The sequence below is a fragment of the Rhinopithecus roxellana genome, chromosome 17 (assembly GCF_007565055.1).
Source record: "Rhinopithecus roxellana isolate Shanxi Qingling chromosome 17, ASM756505v1, whole genome shotgun sequence".
Taxonomy (NCBI): domain Eukaryota; kingdom Metazoa; phylum Chordata; class Mammalia; order Primates; family Cercopithecidae; genus Rhinopithecus; species Rhinopithecus roxellana.
In genome coordinates, this window is record NC_044565.1 from 41,027,683 (window position 1) to 41,045,961 (window position 18,279).

At 45.4% G+C, this 18,279-nt stretch overlaps 1 protein-coding gene across 8 annotated transcripts in view; it reads left to right on the forward strand.

Moving 5' to 3' along the window:
• The first annotated feature begins 1,189 nt into the window (after window positions 1-1,189).
• Window positions 1,190-18,279, forward strand: part of BCL11A (BAF chromatin remodeling complex subunit BCL11A) — a 101,267-nt gene continuing 84,177 nt past the window's right edge. For 2 of the 8 annotated variants that reach the window (XM_010377592.2, XM_010377610.2), the window contains exons 1-2: window positions 1,192-1,780; window positions 8,716-9,045. In XM_010377592.2, the coding sequence (XP_010375894.1) occupies window positions 1,726-1,780; window positions 8,716-9,045 (385 nt within the window). In that variant the 5' untranslated portion in view covers window positions 1,192-1,725. Of the gene's footprint in view, window positions 1,781-4,063; window positions 4,130-8,715; window positions 9,046-18,279 lie in introns of those variants that run through there. The other 6 variants (XM_030921407.1, XM_030921409.1, XM_010377602.2 and 3 more) reach the window with 5 other exon arrangements.

Here is an 18,279-nt window from a genome sequence, read left to right on the forward strand (position 1 = left end):
GGCGGGCGGCGCCTGGGGAGCGCGGCGCTGACCCGGGGCGGTCATCTCACGACCGTGGCCTCCCCGCTGCTGCTGCGAGCCTGTAGCTCTCTCTCCATTCCCCATTTTCTCTTTCCCTGGGTAACAGCACAGGAACAGTTGTGCTCTGCCCGTAAGAAACATTTTCTTTCCATCCCTCTGTGCTTTTGCAGTTGCTCTGGAGTGGGAGGGGGTGTGTCCCTCTCAGGGACCCGGCTCGGGGACCTCCCGCGGCGCCGGGAGCACATTCCCAGGGACTGGGACTCCCGGGACTGCCCGCGCTTTGTCCTCGGCCGCTCAGAGAGGTGGACGCCTCGGCGCCTCTCTCGCCCAGGCCCCCGGCGCTACCCTCCGGGGGCCAGACTCTGGCTCCTCGTTCTTTATTCCTCGGGCTCTCTTTCCGCGACCCTTAGGAGCTGGGGCACTCGGCACTTCCAGTTGCATTCAGACCAAGTCGCTTGGCGGGGCGCTCAGATTCCGGGTCCCTGGCTCGGCCTTGGGGGCGCCCTCGGGCCCTGGCCTGCGCTGCCTCCCTCTCCCTGGTCCCCTCTTTCCAGGCCGCCCGGGCTCCTGGAGACTCGGGCGCTGCCCTTCCGGACCCGCAACCCTCCAAACTTGGGCTGGATTCCGCGTTGCCGTGCGCTCCCTCCCGTCTCCCCTCGCCCGCTGCGGAGCTGTAACTTGGAGGCTCAGCTCTCAACTTCGGGTGATTTTTCTTTGCTGTCCTCTCCTCGGGCAAAGTTTCCCGAGCGCAGCCGCGGGCTCGGGGCTTTTACTTCGGCCCCTGGCGTCCGCACGCGGGGAGCAAGCGCGGCGGCGGCGGGGAGGGGAAGTGGGTGTGCGTACGGAGGAGGGTGTCCGGGAGCAACTCTACCTGGCTTCCCTCCGCCCGCGCTTCCCCAGCCCGGGGCTGCAGCCTCCCGGTGCACTCTCGCTCTATTTTTTCCTTTTTTGAATAATCTTTCATTTTAGAGTCCGCGTGTGTGGGGGGGAGCAGGGCGCACGTCTTGCTCCCCCCCACCCTTTCCTCCCACCTCTGCCACCCCTTTCTTCTCTCCCGGCCACGCCACCGCCGCGGAGCTCGCTGCGGCCACTGGTGAGCCCGCGGCCCCAGCGCCCCCTCCCCTCGGCCCGCCCCTCCCCCGGGGGCCGCGTCTGGCGTCCGCGGAGCCCCCCGCCCCGCACCTCCCCCGCCCCGCACTGGCCATTGGCTTGTCCTGGTCTCTTTTTCATGTCCAGCCCCTGATGTGTGTCCATTGGTGTGAGCTTCCCCTTCCCTCCTCCCCTTCTCTCCTGCTCGCCCTGCCCATGTTTTGTGTGTCTCTGTCCATCCAGACTCCTGACGTTCAAGTTCGCAGGGACGTCACGTCCGCACTTGAACTTGCAGCTCAGGGGGGCTTTTGCCATTTTTTTCATCTCTCTCTCTCTCTCTTCCTCTATCTCTCTTCTCTCTCTCTCTCTCCCTTTTTTTTTTTTTTTTTTTTTTTTTTGCTTAAAAAAAAAGCCATGACGGCTCTCCCACAATTCATCTTCCCTGCGCCATCTTTGTATTATTTCTAATTTATTTTGGATGTCAAAAGGCACTGATGAAGATATTTTCTCTGGAGTCTCCTTCTTTCTAACCCGGCTCTCCCGATGTGAACCGAGCCGTCGTCCGCCCGCCGCCGCCGCCGCCGCCGCCGCCGCCCGCCCGCCCCGCAGCCCACCATGTCTCGCCGCAAGCAAGGCAAACCCCAGCACTTAAGCAAACGGGAATTCTCGCGTAAGTAACCCAATAATAGTAATAATAATTACTAATAATCACGAGAGCGCGCAGGACTAGAAGCAAAAGCGAGGGGGAGAGAGGGGTGTGTGCATGCATTTTTAAATTTTTCACGAGAAAAACCTCCGAGAGTCGAGGTAAAAGAGATTAAAGGGGGAAAAACCTTCATCCCACCTCGAACCATTGCCGTGTATGCACTTTTGAGACAGTACGCACCTTTTAATTTTATTTGATTTTACAAAAATTTGACTCCTCCTCTTTCCTCCTTTCCGCTGCTTTATTTCTCTTTTCGAAAAGGAATGCAATGATTCCACCCCCCCCCCCCAGTTTTGCAAAATAATGAACAATGCTAAGGATGCGAACAACTCACATGCAAACCTGGGGGTGGGAGCTGGTGGGGAAAGGGAGGTTGCTTCCCACTCACCGTAAGAAATTGGAGGAGGGGGGAAGTGAGTGAGTACAAGTCTAAAAAACGATTCCCGGGGAGAAAAGAGGTGAGACTGGCCTTTGGACACCAGCGCGCTCACGGTCAAGTGTGCAGCGTGAGGAAAGTAGTCATCCCCACAATAGTGAGAAAGTGGGACTGTGGAAAGGGGCCCCCGGCGGTCCTGAGTCCGCCGAGTCGGGAGAGGGGCCGCGGCGGCGGGGAGAGCAGTGGGACCGGGAAGGTCAGGAGACGCGGCCGGCACTGCCGCCTTTTGTTCCGGCCCGAGGTGGGTGTTTGTCCCGCTGCCTTTTGTGCCGGCTCCTCGCGCTTGCCCTCCCGCGCCGCCGCCGCCGCCGCCGCCGCCGAAGGGCAGGAGCCAGGGCCGGGGGAGGAGGCGGCCGGGGGCACGCGGGAGAGGGAGGGAGGGAGCCGGGACTGCTGCCGCCTGGGTTGCTGCTGCCCTCCTCTCCCGACCGAACCTCAGAGGCAGCAAGGAGAAGACTGGCACATAAACAGACAAATACATAAAAATAAAATAAATAAAACAAGGCAAGAGAATGTACAATTTCTTGCCCCCAAACCGAAGCCAAACGCTCTGCCAACCCTTTTCTGTGACGGCCTTCTCTTTGACTCCCCCACCAGCCCCCCTGCAAAAATCTCACAATCTCTAATCCAGAAAAAAATTTACAATCACCCTGTTCCCCAAAACCCCTTCAGTTGCAAACTTAGGGCGCCGGCGGCACGGAGAGGGAGAGAGGAACTCCCTCCTCTTACTATTTTTTGGAAGATTTTCAAAAAAAGTGGAAGTGGATTTTGATTGGGAAAAATCTCGTGTCTGAATGTTTACAAGCACCGCGTGTGCGGGAGCCTCCTGCCAACAAACAGACAGAGGACCGAGCGCGGCGCGGCAGCCCCGGAGCAGGCGGCGGCGGCGGCCTGGCCTCGCCCGGGCCTTGCCCCACCTCGCCGCGCCCCAGCCCAGCCCCGGATCGCCCACCCGGCGCCCGCCGCCCACCCGCCAGGCACGGCGGCAGGCCACGCAGTGACTCCGCGCTAGCCTGGCCCGCAGTCCTGGTCCGCCCCCAGCACAATGCCCAGACCTCTTCTCCACCTCTCAGACTGCGAAATCGGCTGGGTGAAACTCGGCTTTGCAAAGCATTTTTATTTTGCAAAGCAACTGTAAAAGCGCGTTCTGCGCCTCCCCTCCCCTCTGCCCTGGGTACTCTCTCAGATGTCTCTTGTCCACAGCTCGGGACCGCGAGGAGGTCACCACGTGCTTTCCCTGCCCACCCCCCACCCTGCCCGGTCTGGCCACTAGTCCCCCCTGCTCCCCGAGCACGGCCAGGCCAGGTGGCGGGGTTGCCGGGGAAGGGCAGGGCAGAGTGTGTTTGAGTATGCATTTTGAGGGTGCTGGATCTTGGGACCCCGAGTACTTCACCCTTTGGGGCTTGCCCTCTTCCCCAGGCCTGGCTCGGTCTGAGGTTCTTGTGAGTCTATATAAGAGGTGGTGGTGTTGGCTGTCTCCCGCTGACTGCGCCTGGAAAGGCGGGCGGTGGGCACTTAGGAAAGTTTGGCAGCAAGGGAAAGAAAGGCGTGAGGGCCCACATTCCCCCCCTACCCAATTTATGATTCTTACTTTAAATTTTTGATGCAGTTTTAAAGGACCACCTATACTTGGTTCTGTGTTTTTTTTAAAAAGGGGTGGCGGTGGGGGGTGCGCACAGGGAATTGAATTTTTCACTGGGCCCTGGATCTTGTCACACACTTCGGAAGCTCCCCCGCCCCGGCACGTTGCGGGGCCCTCCCTCTCCCCACCCCCTCGCATCCCTCCCTCGCCGCTCTCCCCCGCCCCCCACTCCCCCGGCCGCGCCGGATGCGGATCAGACGCGGCGCGCGGCGGTGTGAAGTTACAGCCCGGCCAGGTACCGGCGGGAAGGAAGGGCAGTGTTCGCAGGACTCGGGAAAGTCAGGCCCTTCTTCGGAAGGATGCAGTGGGGGCTCAAAGGACAGACTGGGGCGCGCAGTCCAGGCTGCTCCCTCGTACCCCTCTCCCTCTTGGGTCCATCTTGGGACACTCTAGGCAGGGAGGGTTAGTTCCCCCTCCTCCTGTCCCGGGGTTAAAGGGCCGTTTGGGAGGGGATGAGGGGGCTACTTTCTCTCATTTTCTGGGTGCGCAGAGGGGGCAGGAGCCATCCCGGTCCTCAGGACCACTCCCCCCACCCCCCGCCTTTGCTATGTGGGCTGAATGAGCCATTCGGTCGCTAGGAGGCAGAACAAGATCAAGAAAGCTCAGCGAACTTGAACCTGTACCAGAGCCTCCCCCACCTCCTGCCCGGCGATTCTCGTCCGGGGAGGAACGAGCTTTGCGAGGGTGGGGGTGGGGGTGGGGGTGGGGGTGGGGGTGGGGGTGGGGGGAACGAACGGTTAGGCAGAATTCCCTTTCTCTCCCCCATCACCTCGTATGTCTTTGTTCTTCATTTTGACTTTAAAAATGCTTCTGGCAGGGGCCGCGGAGAAGCGACCGGGCGCGCGGCCGACACCCCCGTGCGCGAGCTGAGACCAGCGCGCGCCGGGCTCGGAGCGGGGTGCAGTTTTTGCTTTCTTTCCGGGCCGGCATTTTTGGTAGTGAGGAACCAGGAGTGCGCGCTCTAGGGCTTCGGGGCATGGCCAAAGAGGGGGATATGGCAAGTTTGCACTTGGTCTCCAGGCTCACTTCTTCCACCCCCTCACCCCCATGGAAAGCACAGACCTTGGTGGCCTCGGCTGGCTTGCTCGGCGGCTCTGCAGCCCGGCACCCCCCTCCCCGCCTCCCGTGGCTCTCGCCTCGGAGCTCGGAATCACAATAGTAATAGTTATCATCATAATGATGCAGGCAAGCAGCGTCATTAATAATGAATAACCGCAGCCACCTCTGCGCGCACACCCAGTGCTCAGAATTGCGGGGGAAACGCATTTGCAGAGATCCCCCAAAGTAAAAAGTGTAAGCTTGTGGACACAGAATGAATTTCAGGACCCGCACTTGAGGTGTGTGCAGAGATACTGAGACTGCACCAGGTTAACCAGCCGGTTTTTCCAAACCTCACTTCCGTTTTCACCAACTGGCGGGCCCAGGGAACCGTCACCCCGCGGCCGAGCTGGACGGGCATGGAGGCAGCAGTCAGGGTCCCTGGCTGCCCTCCGCCGCCGGGCCCCCGGGCCCCAAGACCCCGCGGTCGCTGCTGCACGTGTTCGCAGCAAGCGCGGCGGGAGCCTGCAGCCAGCACGCTGCTCGCTTTGTGCCTTAGAGTCCCCGCGCCCAACTTCACTTTCTGCACGGTCCACCCCTGCCGGGCCCCCTGCCCCGGGCCCGTAGCCCCCGGCTTTGCTTTTGTTTCTTTGCTTTTCCTCTCTGAATTTCAGTCTCCGTTTGCTTCTTTACCCTGTTAAGACAATCAAGGGGAAGGACTTGGAAAGCAAACTTGAAGACACAGCTCCCTTTCCCCCTCCCCCTCCGCTCCTCGGCAGCTCTCGTTTCCCTCGCTCCTTACCAACATTTCTTGTAAGGATTATTATTTTTTCGTTATATTTATTCTTTTGCAACTACACAGAGAGGAAAGAGATCTCAGTCTGCCGCCGAGAGACATTGAGACGTTCCAGGCTGTCTTGCTGTTTGAACGTAGAAGCATTTTATTTTCTATTTCTTCCTCCCCTCGTAGAGAGAATTCGCGGCTAATTATTATGATTATTTGCTCACTCCCTTCCACTTCAATCGAGGACTCCCTGCTTTGTAGCCGGAGTTTAGGCCGGAGCTTAGAAACGTTGGTATTATTGGGGCAAAGGAGGATGGAGTTGAATTGAGGGAGGGGGTAAAATGGCTGAGGTTAGGAAGGTTTTTAGGGAAAGGGGAATTTGCGTTAAAATGCAGAGAAATTATCAGATGCCCAGAAAGGAAATGTTGATTGCCACTGAGAAAAGATGTCAATGCAGATCAGTAGACTACACTATGAGAATTGTGTTTTCATATTTTCTTTGTGTCCCACTTTGTCTGATTTTTAATAATATAGCAGCAATATTAAAACACGGTTTGGTATTTCTCTGAACATCACTAGCCAAATGTTTTGCAAGGAGACCGATGTTAAACGTATTTCATACATCAGGATATAATTCTTGTTAATTAGCAATAATTTACGTTAAGAGCATAGAAAACGTTGAGGTTACAGGTTTTATATCTGTACATTTGATCATCTTGTTATTTTCAAGAACTTTGCCTCCTATAAAATTAATTAGGTGAAATGTGGAGGTGTAATCAGCAACCTCTGAATTACCACTTCATTTCCCGGTTTTGATTGTAAATCAGTTCAGTCACTACATTTAGAAGACTTTAACCAAGTCTGTTTTGAACCACATTACTTTTAACTATTTGATACCTAGGAGAATATTTCCTTTTGCACCTAAATAATATTCCCACTTTTAGAAATGTATCAGGCCTTGGGAAAAAAAAATCTTAACGGTGGAATTAAAAAATTTTTTTTTGCAAAGGTTCTGTGTACTACTAACTTTGATAAAATAAAATATTTTCCTGAGTCTTCCTTCAGTCTGTAAACCTCAGAACTTGTAGCTAATGCTAAACAAAAAAGCCACATTTATCAATGTGTACTTAAAATCCTTAATTCAGACAACAGGAATATTTTGAGAATGAGTTCCCTATTCCTCACTTGGTCAAAATGGAAGCAAATGTAAGAGAAGAATGACATAAAGGCACAATGCAGAAGCACTTCCGTTTGTCTTCTTTTATTTGAAAAGTATGCATATGTATTCTGTATTTATCTTTTGGCCAGTATGTTGGGCAAAGAAACATAAATGCTTACTTTACTGTCTTTATTGGTAGGAATATAACCTTCATATTCCTGTGGTGACCTTATGTTAAATTAGGAGGAGTACCAGAGGCTAGAAATTATGAGATGTCCTACTTGAGCACAGGTGCAGCTAGGCAGGGCTCTCTCAATATTATTTCACCTAGCACATCTGGGAGTTACTCCAGATCTTCCCCCTCAATATTCAGCCTGGGTAGGGTTGAAATAAATTTAACCTGAGTTCACTGGATTTTTGCACTTTATCAAAATCTGTTCCAATATTCTACACTCAAATTAAAATCTATTTTTTGATTCTCTGTGGCTTTAAGTTCATTAAATGTGAAATTGGCAGCTTGCTAAAGAAGGTCAGACTGATTAACTGTTTAAGACTTGTACATTTTCTGCTTCAGTTTTATTAACTGGCAGCATCCTGGATGTGTTTTGTATTTTGTAATTTTTTTTTTTTTTGATAGAGCAAGCATAAGATTTCATAAGCAGAGACTTACCAACTCTCTTTTCCCCTTTGGAAGGTTAAAAAATGATAGAATCTGGTAAAGTAGATGCTGGAGTATTTTAGTACAAAGTTAAAAAAAAAAAGCCAACAGGAAAAAGATATGGCTACCTTGTTATACCATCCGCTGGTGATTATGTGTGCAGAAATAGTCACATAATGAAGCATTTTGGAGCTCATTCAGAAAATTAGTCAACTTTGACAACATTAGGTGAAGTATTTCAAGTCTAAAGAAAGGACTTCTCAGCCTTGGTCTGAAATGTGGTGTTTGCTTGACCATTCTGATTTTTATGTCATGGATGTCACCAAGTGCAAACATATTTAGAATATTTTAGGCATTCCGTTTCTCAGAATAAAAAAAAATGACTAATTGGCTTATTTTCTTAAGTACTCAAAAGTATCCCATTTAGCTAATGTGTCTGAGAAGTATTGCCAGTGAATTTGGTATTTCTTTGATTTTGTGGCACTGCTGAGAGTGAAAGCAGAAAGGTTTTTGGCAGTGTGAATTATGCTGCGACATGATTATTATTTAGATCCGTTTCATAGGTGCATGCAGTCGTTTTCTTATTACGGCAGTGTAAATATGGCACATTTTTCGTGTGACATAGTAGCTTTCTAATTTATGAAGCCATGTCTGTTTACTTAGGAGTATATACATTCACACACAAAGGGTGTGTGTGTTTATTCACCTCTCCTTTCATTCTTTGGCACAATGGACAACTTAGTGTATAGGAAAAAAGAAACAAATTTGGTTTCTCTCCACTTTTTTTTTTAACCAGTTTTTCTTGTAGTTATTATTTAAGCTTCCTTTATGTTCCCTGTGTTAACTATTTAAGTAGCATTCTTTCTAAACTTACAAACCAGACACATTTGTTGCTGTGTGTGTGTGCACGTGTATATGCGTGTGTGTGTTCTCTGGAGTTATGCAAGGAAGACTGTTTTCTATACATATATGATGATTTGCCTCATTGATAAATTTGCTCTCTGGTTGATAACCTTCACATCCTTGTACATCTTGTATACTCACATTTTCTGGGTATTACATAGAGAAGCCTAGAAACACTTTACATGATGTGGTAGGATAGCATGGGGTTGAGATGTGCTTTCCCCCCTTTCTCTCCTCTCTGGCACTCTAATAATTGTGCTTTTGTTTCTCCAACCACAGCCGAACCTCTTGAAGCCATTCTTACAGATGATGAACCAGACCACGGCCCGTTGGGAGCTCCAGAAGGGGATCATGACCTCCTCACCTGTGGGCAGTGCCAGATGAACTTCCCGTTGGGGGACATTCTTATTTTTATCGAGCACAAACGGAAACAATGCAATGGCAGCCTCTGCTTAGAAAAAGCTGTGGATAAGCCACCTTCCCCTTCACCAATCGAGATGAAAAAAGCATCCAATCCCGTGGAGGTTGGCATCCAGGTCACGCCAGAGGATGACGATTGTTTATCAACGTCATCTAGAGGAATTTGCCCCAAACAGGAACACATAGCAGGTAAATGAGAAGCAAGGAGAAAAGCTGTTTGCATGTTTTCTTTTCATTTTCAGAGATGCTGTAGCCAAGCAGTAAGGAATGGTGAAGTGCTTTCTCTATTTCTCCATGTGACTGTCCATGACAGCCCTGTAATGTTAAAATAATCATTTCTGTTGCTTACGTCCAGAACACAGAAAAATAAATATTTTCCACCTAACTGAATCAGATGTAGGCAGGACAGGTACACACACCAGACACCCTCTCTCTGGATCTGTCAATTTTGGATTTCTTTTCTTCCCCATCCCCACCTTCTCATTTTGAAGTATTGAGCTTTACTACACCTAGTCCAGTTCCATTGTCCATTTCCAGACTTGGTGACGTGTCAGAGGCAAAGTGGCCATATAGGCATTTGCAGTTCAGCTAACGACTTGTTTGACTCAGAACATCTGGCCAGGTCTCCTTAGGGGTTCAGCTCGTTCTCAAGGCTTCCCTGAAGTAGACTGGGCTGGCAGGGTAGTTGGAGGAGGTGGAAAGAGTTAACTGAGCTTCAGGGCTAGCCTTGGATCCATATTGGCTGTCAGCCCGGATGGGGCTGTAATTAAACACAGCCCCGTGGTGGGATGACACCATGACCTTGACTTTAAGATGCCATTTTCGACTGGCCAGGCCAGAGTAGAGAGGGCAGTTGCTGAAGCGCACAGACATGCTTACTCGAAAAGTTTAAGGGCATGTTGGAAATTTCAAAAGGTTGGTTTGACAGGAACGGCTGCTCCCTGCAGCCTGCCTCCTCAGCTAAATGATAAATGCTTCTCTGTGCTCTCTCTTGTCTCTGATGTGGTTTTGACAGATGTATCTTGATTTTGTTTGTGGTTTACACAGCCTCATGTCACCCTTACAAATGTCCAGTCCAGACTCCACTGTTTCTGCTATAACACAATGTAAAAATTTTCTTGGAAAAATCCATACGCATATTCAGCAGCCCTCCCTCCTTCGGTTAATTTTAGCAGGGTGGTAGCTAGGTGTGTGGGTTTCTCGGCAGCTCAAGGGAAAAGGAATTAAAGGCTAGCAGTGGGACTTAAATTCCCTGCTCTAAGTGATAAACAGCAATGCTATATAGTGACCCTCAAAACATTTTTTGATTGAGCACATTAGACAAAGTCGATACAGATTCTGTGATGACCGACATGCCATGCCTATTGGTGGATCACTTTCTTCCATCTGCCCCCAACCCAGCTCCTGAAAGGCAAGAGGTTTGTTCAGTTTTAGGAAGGGTGGTGCATATCATCAGTTGATTCACTGGAACTTGTCTCTCTGATCTAGTTTGACCACAAAGTTGAACCGTAATAGGTCAGTGGTCCAGAGGGGATTAAATGTCATATTATTTCTCCTCTCCCCCTCTAGAATTTGATCATTAAAACCAAACGTGGCATTTTCTTTCTTTTTTTAATGCTTTCTGTAATAACACTCAGATACACTCAGATACACTCCCTTTAGTGAAATGGGAAATCTGCTACTGGGGAAGCTGCATTTGCAGAGTGTATTTCTTGAATCCACCACATTTACCTTATGTGACATGTAGGTGAAGATTTTATCTCCCCTACCCCCCAGTAGGATGTGGGAATGACCATTGCCATGTGTTGTCTTGTGACTGGAAGGAAAATGGACAGAAGTGTAAGGCATGATTAATGAAGCAAGAGCAGGCGGAAGGGGATTTGTCGTCTTCGGAGATCCAAAGCCTTGCTAAATCACCAAATATGGAGTAACACTTGCGTGATGTAACATCGTATTTACATATCGAGCTGCTCGTTTAAAAGACAAAACACAGTGTCTGTCAAGCAAGAATTAAAACCACACTTCTTACTGAGGTCCCAAATAGGTTATTCAGTCTCAGACTAACCAGCTCAAAAATTCTGTGCCTCTGTATTTGGAGGAGGAATCTAAAAGCTGGGGGGAAGGCCTTACGTATAGTTAAGGCTTTTACTGCTGTTGTTGTGAATCTATGTAGGGGAATAAAAGATATTTGCTTGAACTCCCTGGTTGTCTAAAGGTTCTGTTATTATTTTTTTTAAAGAACAAGTACAATAGCAGAGCCTGGAGAAGCCAAAACCAAAAGCAAATTTAAAATATATTTTATAGAGCTGATAATCAATTGTTTAACTGAGACGAGAAGCTCTCTAAGATGTCTAAGATATTCAATGGGTGCACAACAAGTGCTGCGACCCAGGTGAGGTAAACCTTTCGTACATGAATAATTACAAAGTCTTGATTTCTTTCATTGTGTTTAATCACCTGTTCCCACCCTGGAACTGGCTGAACATAAATAGTGTGGTCACATCTCAAAGTGAGATGTCAGTAACTAGAATCACGACTTCTCATAATTCACACTAATGAATTAAGAGTTTCCTATGGTGAAATTAACATTCTACCATTGCACATAAATTCTGATGCTCTGGCCCTCAGGTGCCCCTGAAGCGAAGTTCTGGAAGACGGCTATGTGTGTACCCCCAGCCCATTTCTCTAAAGCACGTCTCTGCAATTCCAAGTCTGCTTTTCTTTTTATGATGAGGAAGGAAACAATAACAGTAATCATTCAGTAGATATTTGAATTGTGTCACAAAAAGAAAAGAGAAGCAATGCTTTTGTATTAAGGAAAGAGATATATTGATGAATCTCTAGAAGAATATGTTTGGCAACCACATAAAAGATAGTCATTTAAGTGTGCTGGGTAGGAAAGCCTTTATTAAAGTGATGTAAGTTGGATTTGAGTTCACTGTGAGCCTGTACCGTTTTATAAGCAGGAAGCAAGAATAAAACAGTGACAGATTCTCCCTAAGATAAATAAAACTTAGAATTCGGGGCTTTCAGATAGGAGAATAAGGCAGAGTTCTTTACATCTTGAGTAAAATGGCATGCATTTTTACTGTACTCACGCCTCTCCAAGCTGAGGTTTTTTTTTTGTTGTTGTTGTTGTTGTTTTTTGAGACAGAGTTTTGGTCTTGTTGCCCAGGCTGGAGTGCGGTGGCATGATCTTGACTCACTGCAACCTCTGCCCCTCTGCCTCCCAAGTTCAAGCGATTCTCCTGCCTCAGCCTCCCTAGTAGCTGGGATTACAGGCACCTACCGCCAAGCTTGGCTAATTTTTGTATTTTTACTAGAGATGAGGTTTCACCATGTTGGCCAAGCTGGTCTTGAACTCCTAACCTCAGGTGATCCACCTCTCAAAGTGCTGGGATTGCAGGTTTGAGCCACCGTGCCTGGCCCAAGCTGAGTATTTTTTAGAGAGGATTCTTTTTACCTGGTGAGTAGATGGGTATGTACTCCACCACTTCATCCACGTACATATATGAGCTGTACACATAGTTGTTAATCAGGTTGCTTTTTTCATTTTATTTAAATATTCCACATATCGTGTGATTGTGACCCATTGAGATAATTGAAGTAGTATTAATTTAGCTGGTAATTAGCAGCTTATGTTGTGTGGGCCCAGTTCATCAATGTGTGTGTCAAATATCCACCCTCAGATATCAGCAGCCTTTGACTTGCAGTCAGAGCTTTCAATAGGGGTTTTGTTTTGTTTTCTTTTTTTTTTTTAGTCTCATATGTTATGATGGGGGAAATATTCATGGAAGATGACTGAATGTGAAACTGCTGTTCCCTTATAGAAAACACCCAAGCATGATCCCATCATGTCAGATTTGAGGTTTTGGCTTATTGCACATAGGAATCTTTACATTAGGTTTGGGCTGTCGTAAAGTTAGCTTTTTGAGAGACTAGAGAAAAAATATGACAAATCCTATAAAATGTAGTAAAGCCTGCTCCTGTTCATATATAACATTTTTTTCTCTTTAAAATCATAACATAGGCATTTATATCAGGGTATTTAAAATTATTTGCCTAGACAGTATAGCGGGTATTTAAATAATTATATATCAGACAGATACTCTAAAGAAGGGAGATACACTAATTCAAAATGGAAATACATTAGCATGCTACTTAAAAGTAAATCAAATATAATATGCTTTTCAGAATTTAGAAAATTAACTTACCTTTTCTTTTTGTATCCATTCTGATTCTCTCCTAGCTCAGACTGAACTGGAGGATGTATTTGTGTAACTTGTGGTATAATTGTAAATGAGACTATAAATTATAGTATGCTATTATGACTACTTATTTTTCTTTTCTCTTTATTTATGTGATTCTGAATAAAAACAACTGACCTCTGAATTTTCAGCATGGCAGTTAAAACAAAAAAACACCACTACCACAAAAACAATATACTGGTGAACATTTTATTTACCTTCAGAATCCAGAGAGTAGAGAATATTGTTTCCTAATAAATACCTAGGATTTTCATAGGGAGCCTATGTTTGGGAGGCCAGTATCCAAAGACTCATGTTCATGAAACTGGGAGTCCTATATACAAGCTGTATTTGTAAATAAGACAGAGAAAGGTTGTGAACTGGCAGCTTGGATGTTTTGTCAAAGTACAATGTCAGAGAAACTCTTTCTAAGACAAATTGTAAATAGAACTGTCACAGTGATTGCATGATTGAGCTGCAGAAGTGTCCTACAATTGTTGGCATTGTCAGGACTTTTGAAAGCTTAATTAAACACAGTGGCCCGCATGGCTGCTAAACTTACTAAGGAAAGCCAAAAGGAAAAAATATATATATCTAAAATGTAGCAGATCCTAAAGATCCCAAACTTCTTCAGACATTACCCTTGTGGTGACACAGAAAAGATGCATTGTGCATTTTCCTAGTCGTCTTTTATAAATAATAGTTTTGAAAATAGGTCCACGTGATATGAAGATCATCCTGTGTGTGATGTGGAGATTGTGTTAGTTTTTCTGTCTCCTGCTGTTACAGACAGTTAATGTAAAAATGGCCTTTTATTGGAAACACAAATATGTATTCACTTCAAGAACAGGAGCAGAGGGGGACAAAGTTTCCCTCCCGTTCTCTGTGTTTATTCTGTGAAAGCTTAAAAAAAACAACAACCAGTGCTGTAATTTCTTAAATCACCCCATTCCTTGTTGTGTTGCAAGTTGTGCCTTTACTATAAAGGATCTGAAATATGTTTTGCACACCTTTCTCTTAGTGAATGTGGCATTTAATTGTGGAGCTGCACATGGACTGGAAAATGCAACTGGGTGTAGAAACGTGCAGGCAGGGTCAGGACAGGCAACCTTCAGCTCAGGGAGGAGGCGAGTTGGATGCATATTAATGGCACCTTTTAGAGTCCTGGAAAATCATTAATTTCACACTGCAGCCTCCATGTAGTTTGGCTAATGTGGGAGTACTAAATTGGGGTACATAACAAACATGCAAATCTTAGGGAAACATTTTTTAGATTTTTGTGATTTCTCAATGAAAGTGTTTAATAACAGAGAATAGGTGAATGGTGGCTTTGCGTGCTGGTCAGTAAGAAAGGAAGAAAGTTTGGCTTTCCTTTGTGGGGAGATATTAAATTTAATATCTTTCTAACCGAAGTAGAAAGCATAGCGAGAGAGATGCACCAAGATTGCGTCACTCGATGTTAATTTAATCTACTTTGGTTGGTCTGTTCACACCCTTTATTGCACAAAGAAATCATTTGACAAAATTTACCCCAAGTCCAAGTCTGTTTTAACATACAGTAGTACCAGCTTTGTGCAATAAAAAGCATTTAGCATCAAGCTGGACCCAGCCTGGCACCTTGCCACTTTTTTAGCATGAGATTTAATCACCAAGGATCTTTAGTACCTTTCTGCTTGTTCAGATTTCATTTGGGTCATGGCTATGTCAGCAGTGTTGTTATTTCAAGGATTAAAAAAAAAGATTCTAACTTAGAGCCCACTTCTAACATTATGTCAAATCAAGCAGGTTTGTATGTTATGTGTCAATTTGGATGACATTAATAAAGTTCTTAAAATATGTTCAGACTATATAATTTAATGGATAATGACTACTATTTTTATTTGTAATACAAATAGGAAATTGACCATTGTCTCCCTACCTCCTTGGTTCTTTTCTCCTACCCAGGTAAATGAGCATCCTTAAACAGCTTCTTCCCTTTACGACCAGGGTACAGAGCACTGGCCAATATCGGTAAATTTACCTTTGTAATTTGCCACGTAGTTTTTACAACATGACCTAATTAATTTGAGCACGAACCATATTATTGCTACTGGAGTCATTTTCTGTCACAAACTTAATTTCCAGGAAATGTAACCTGACAAATAAGAATTCTTTAGCTCTCTCCATGTGCTCCTAGAGACCAAAGGCAGATTTAAAATAATAATAATTTTAAAAGTGCCAGCATTATTAAAGTCAGTATGCTTGATGCCAAACTCAATTTGAAGCCAGTAAACATCAGACTGTATTTCTAATCAGTTTTAGAATGTAACGTATTACATATTGGATTCATTGGAATTTGTCTCCTTGCTTTTTACTGGCCAGCTGCACTCCCTATGCATTTTTAAAACATTTCAGCAAAGGCTTTTGCTGTTCTTAGCAGGGTTAGTAACTTGGGGTCTATTTCTGAGCTCATTCGTCATTCTGCAATGGCATTGAGTTAGGTTGGCAAGGGAAGGATTTGAGGCATGGGGGGTGGTGAGGTCACTTCTGATCCCAGCAGGGAATAGGTGAGCTTCATTTGCCTTTACAATAGGCGCACAGTTACTGCACCTTGGAGGAGCTCTCAGGTGCCGCTCAGATGGGCGCATGTAAATGCCCTGTCAGATGTGGAGCTGGAATATTAATGCTTCTTCCACCACCGCACCATAATAAAGCTGTACACAGCAAGCTTAATATGCAGCTAGTCTGGGGAATTGTATAAACTTAGATAGCCCAGTGTGAAAGACAGCAATGGAAAAATGCTCGATATGCCACAGTTTCCATTCTTGTTCTCCTTTGATCTATAGCAAAATGAAAATATCATCCTTTTCTTCTCTTGGAGTTGTCTCCCCAACTCTGCCACCTCCCAATTCACCACCAGAATTTTTTTGCATGTGCTGGTATGGAGAAATGCAACATAATTTGTTTCATATGGTTAATTACAGGCGTTTGAATATTTAAAATTTTAAATAGCCACAGTTCCAGCTTTTCCTGTTAAAAGTATGTGATTTGAACAAAGGGAGTACAGTGTAAATATTTGTGGTGATTTGCAACACCCCTCTTTCCCCATTAAACACACACACACACACACACACACACACACAAACACAGAGAGAGAGAGAGAGAGAGAGAGAGAGAGAGAGAGAGAGAGAGAGAGAAACATTCAGTTTAAATCTAGTACTGATCTAAAGGACTTCTGTACCTTCATTTGTACTTTTTTTAAAAAAAAACTTTCAACTGGAATTCCATTAAAATATTTCACCATCATATTTTTGAGTCCACATTGCTTGAGGTTTTAAAGAAGATTTTTATAATGTGTTCATTTAACAGAATCAACAGCTGTCAGAAGCAGTTGTGGTAGATCCACAAAACGTATAAAGAAAAATACATGTTTCCTGAAACAAAACACTTGGAAAAATAAGCTGCCAAGAACTGACGAATTAGAAGTTTGCAGACAGGGAACTGAAGTGTCGTCTCTTGGTTCACCCTGGAGACTGATGTGAGCGGATCTGATGCAATGCTGCTGGAAGATTTACCTGCGCAGGTTGGTCCTCTAAGGCAACGTGCAGTGCACGATTGACGTGTGCACCAGAGCTAAGCTGGGCCTCAGCTCGCTCCATCTTCTGCCCTATTTTTTCCCTTTTTGATCTCTTTAGATAGATAAAATGCCAAGTTCTCAGAGTGCTAAACAACAAATTATATATACCTGAAGGTGAGATGATCAGGTTTAAACTTCCTGTAAAAGAGGCGAGAAGGCGCCTTGCACACTCTTTTCCAGATAGGGCTGGCAGCATGTTATTCAGAACTGAATCGGTCTCTTGCCAGGGAATTCCCAGTGGGAACCTGGAGCAGGTATGTTGATGAAGGGGATACCTGGGGACCTTTGGTCACTCACAATGAGTTTTTGTTTGTATTCTGACTGTTGTTAGCATTGCCGATGAACAATTACACCTACAATTTGATTTTAGTTTTAGATAGAGGCGAATCCACTGATTAAAAACTCCCATTAAAATAAAAAATGGAATTATTGTGAAACCTGCAAGGGTGCCTTCAAAAAGAACACCCGTGTTGTTGTGTACCTACCTCGCCTTTCTATTTGCTGTTTGAACATTCTAAAAAACACAAGGAAGCTTTTTGCTAAGCATCAGGGCATTTAAATTTATATTCATCAGTTGTTCATTTTCTTAACATGTAATGATGCATAAAAAAGCTGCAAGGAAATCACATCTGTTAATTTTTAGAGAAATAAGGTGTAGCTTGGATTCTTATGTTGGAGCACAAAGCACTGTGTGCCAAGTCTGATCCTGTACGTTTTAAATATAGAGTTTTAATATTTGGCCAATCCCCCCTCTCCCCAAATAAAAACAAACCTCAAAAAACTAAGAGAAGCAAACCCGAAGTATTCTCCTTCACCAACTCAGGGTATACCATGATTTTATGATTTATTTACTTTTAGGGGGGAACCCATCCGTGAACCATTTATTCCCCATTTTAACTCCCCTGCCCCAGATCTTTTCAGTTCCCAGTTAAAACAATGCATTAACCAATGTTCAATCTTAAATCGCGTGAGTTTCTCTCTCCTACTCCATTGCACCCTAAGATTTAAAAAAAAATTATTCCTTTACATTTAAAAGTGAACATTGGCTACTGAAGAATGATTTAAAGGCTGCAAAAATTTTAATAATAAATCGTAACCTTCTCATGTTATGTTTTTGTTATGTTAAGGGGAAAAAATCAATAAGGAAAAATTTAATTCTGATAAAGATACTCTTGGATCTTTGAAAACAACTGCTGTCCTTTTAACTAAAACATTTGAGCAGCTTCAAAGACTATGTATTTCTTCTGATCTTGGAGCTGTGTGACTGGTAGCAAGAAAGAAAAAAAAATCTTATTCTACATACAAGTGGATTGCTTAACAAGTCAGCACAGACACGTACTTGTTTGTACAATAGAGATAAAAATTCCTGTATAAAAATAATTCAGCTGCTGACAGCAGGCATTGTTGTTGGACCTGTCTTTTGTGCTTGTCCCAGCTCTGGGCCCCCCTCCCCTCCTATCTGCTTGGGGCAGCCTGCTGCCTGCACACTCCTGACCAGAAGTTAATTGCTATATATTAAGTATATAGGTATTGTATTTAAAGAGGAATATCTCAAGGCTT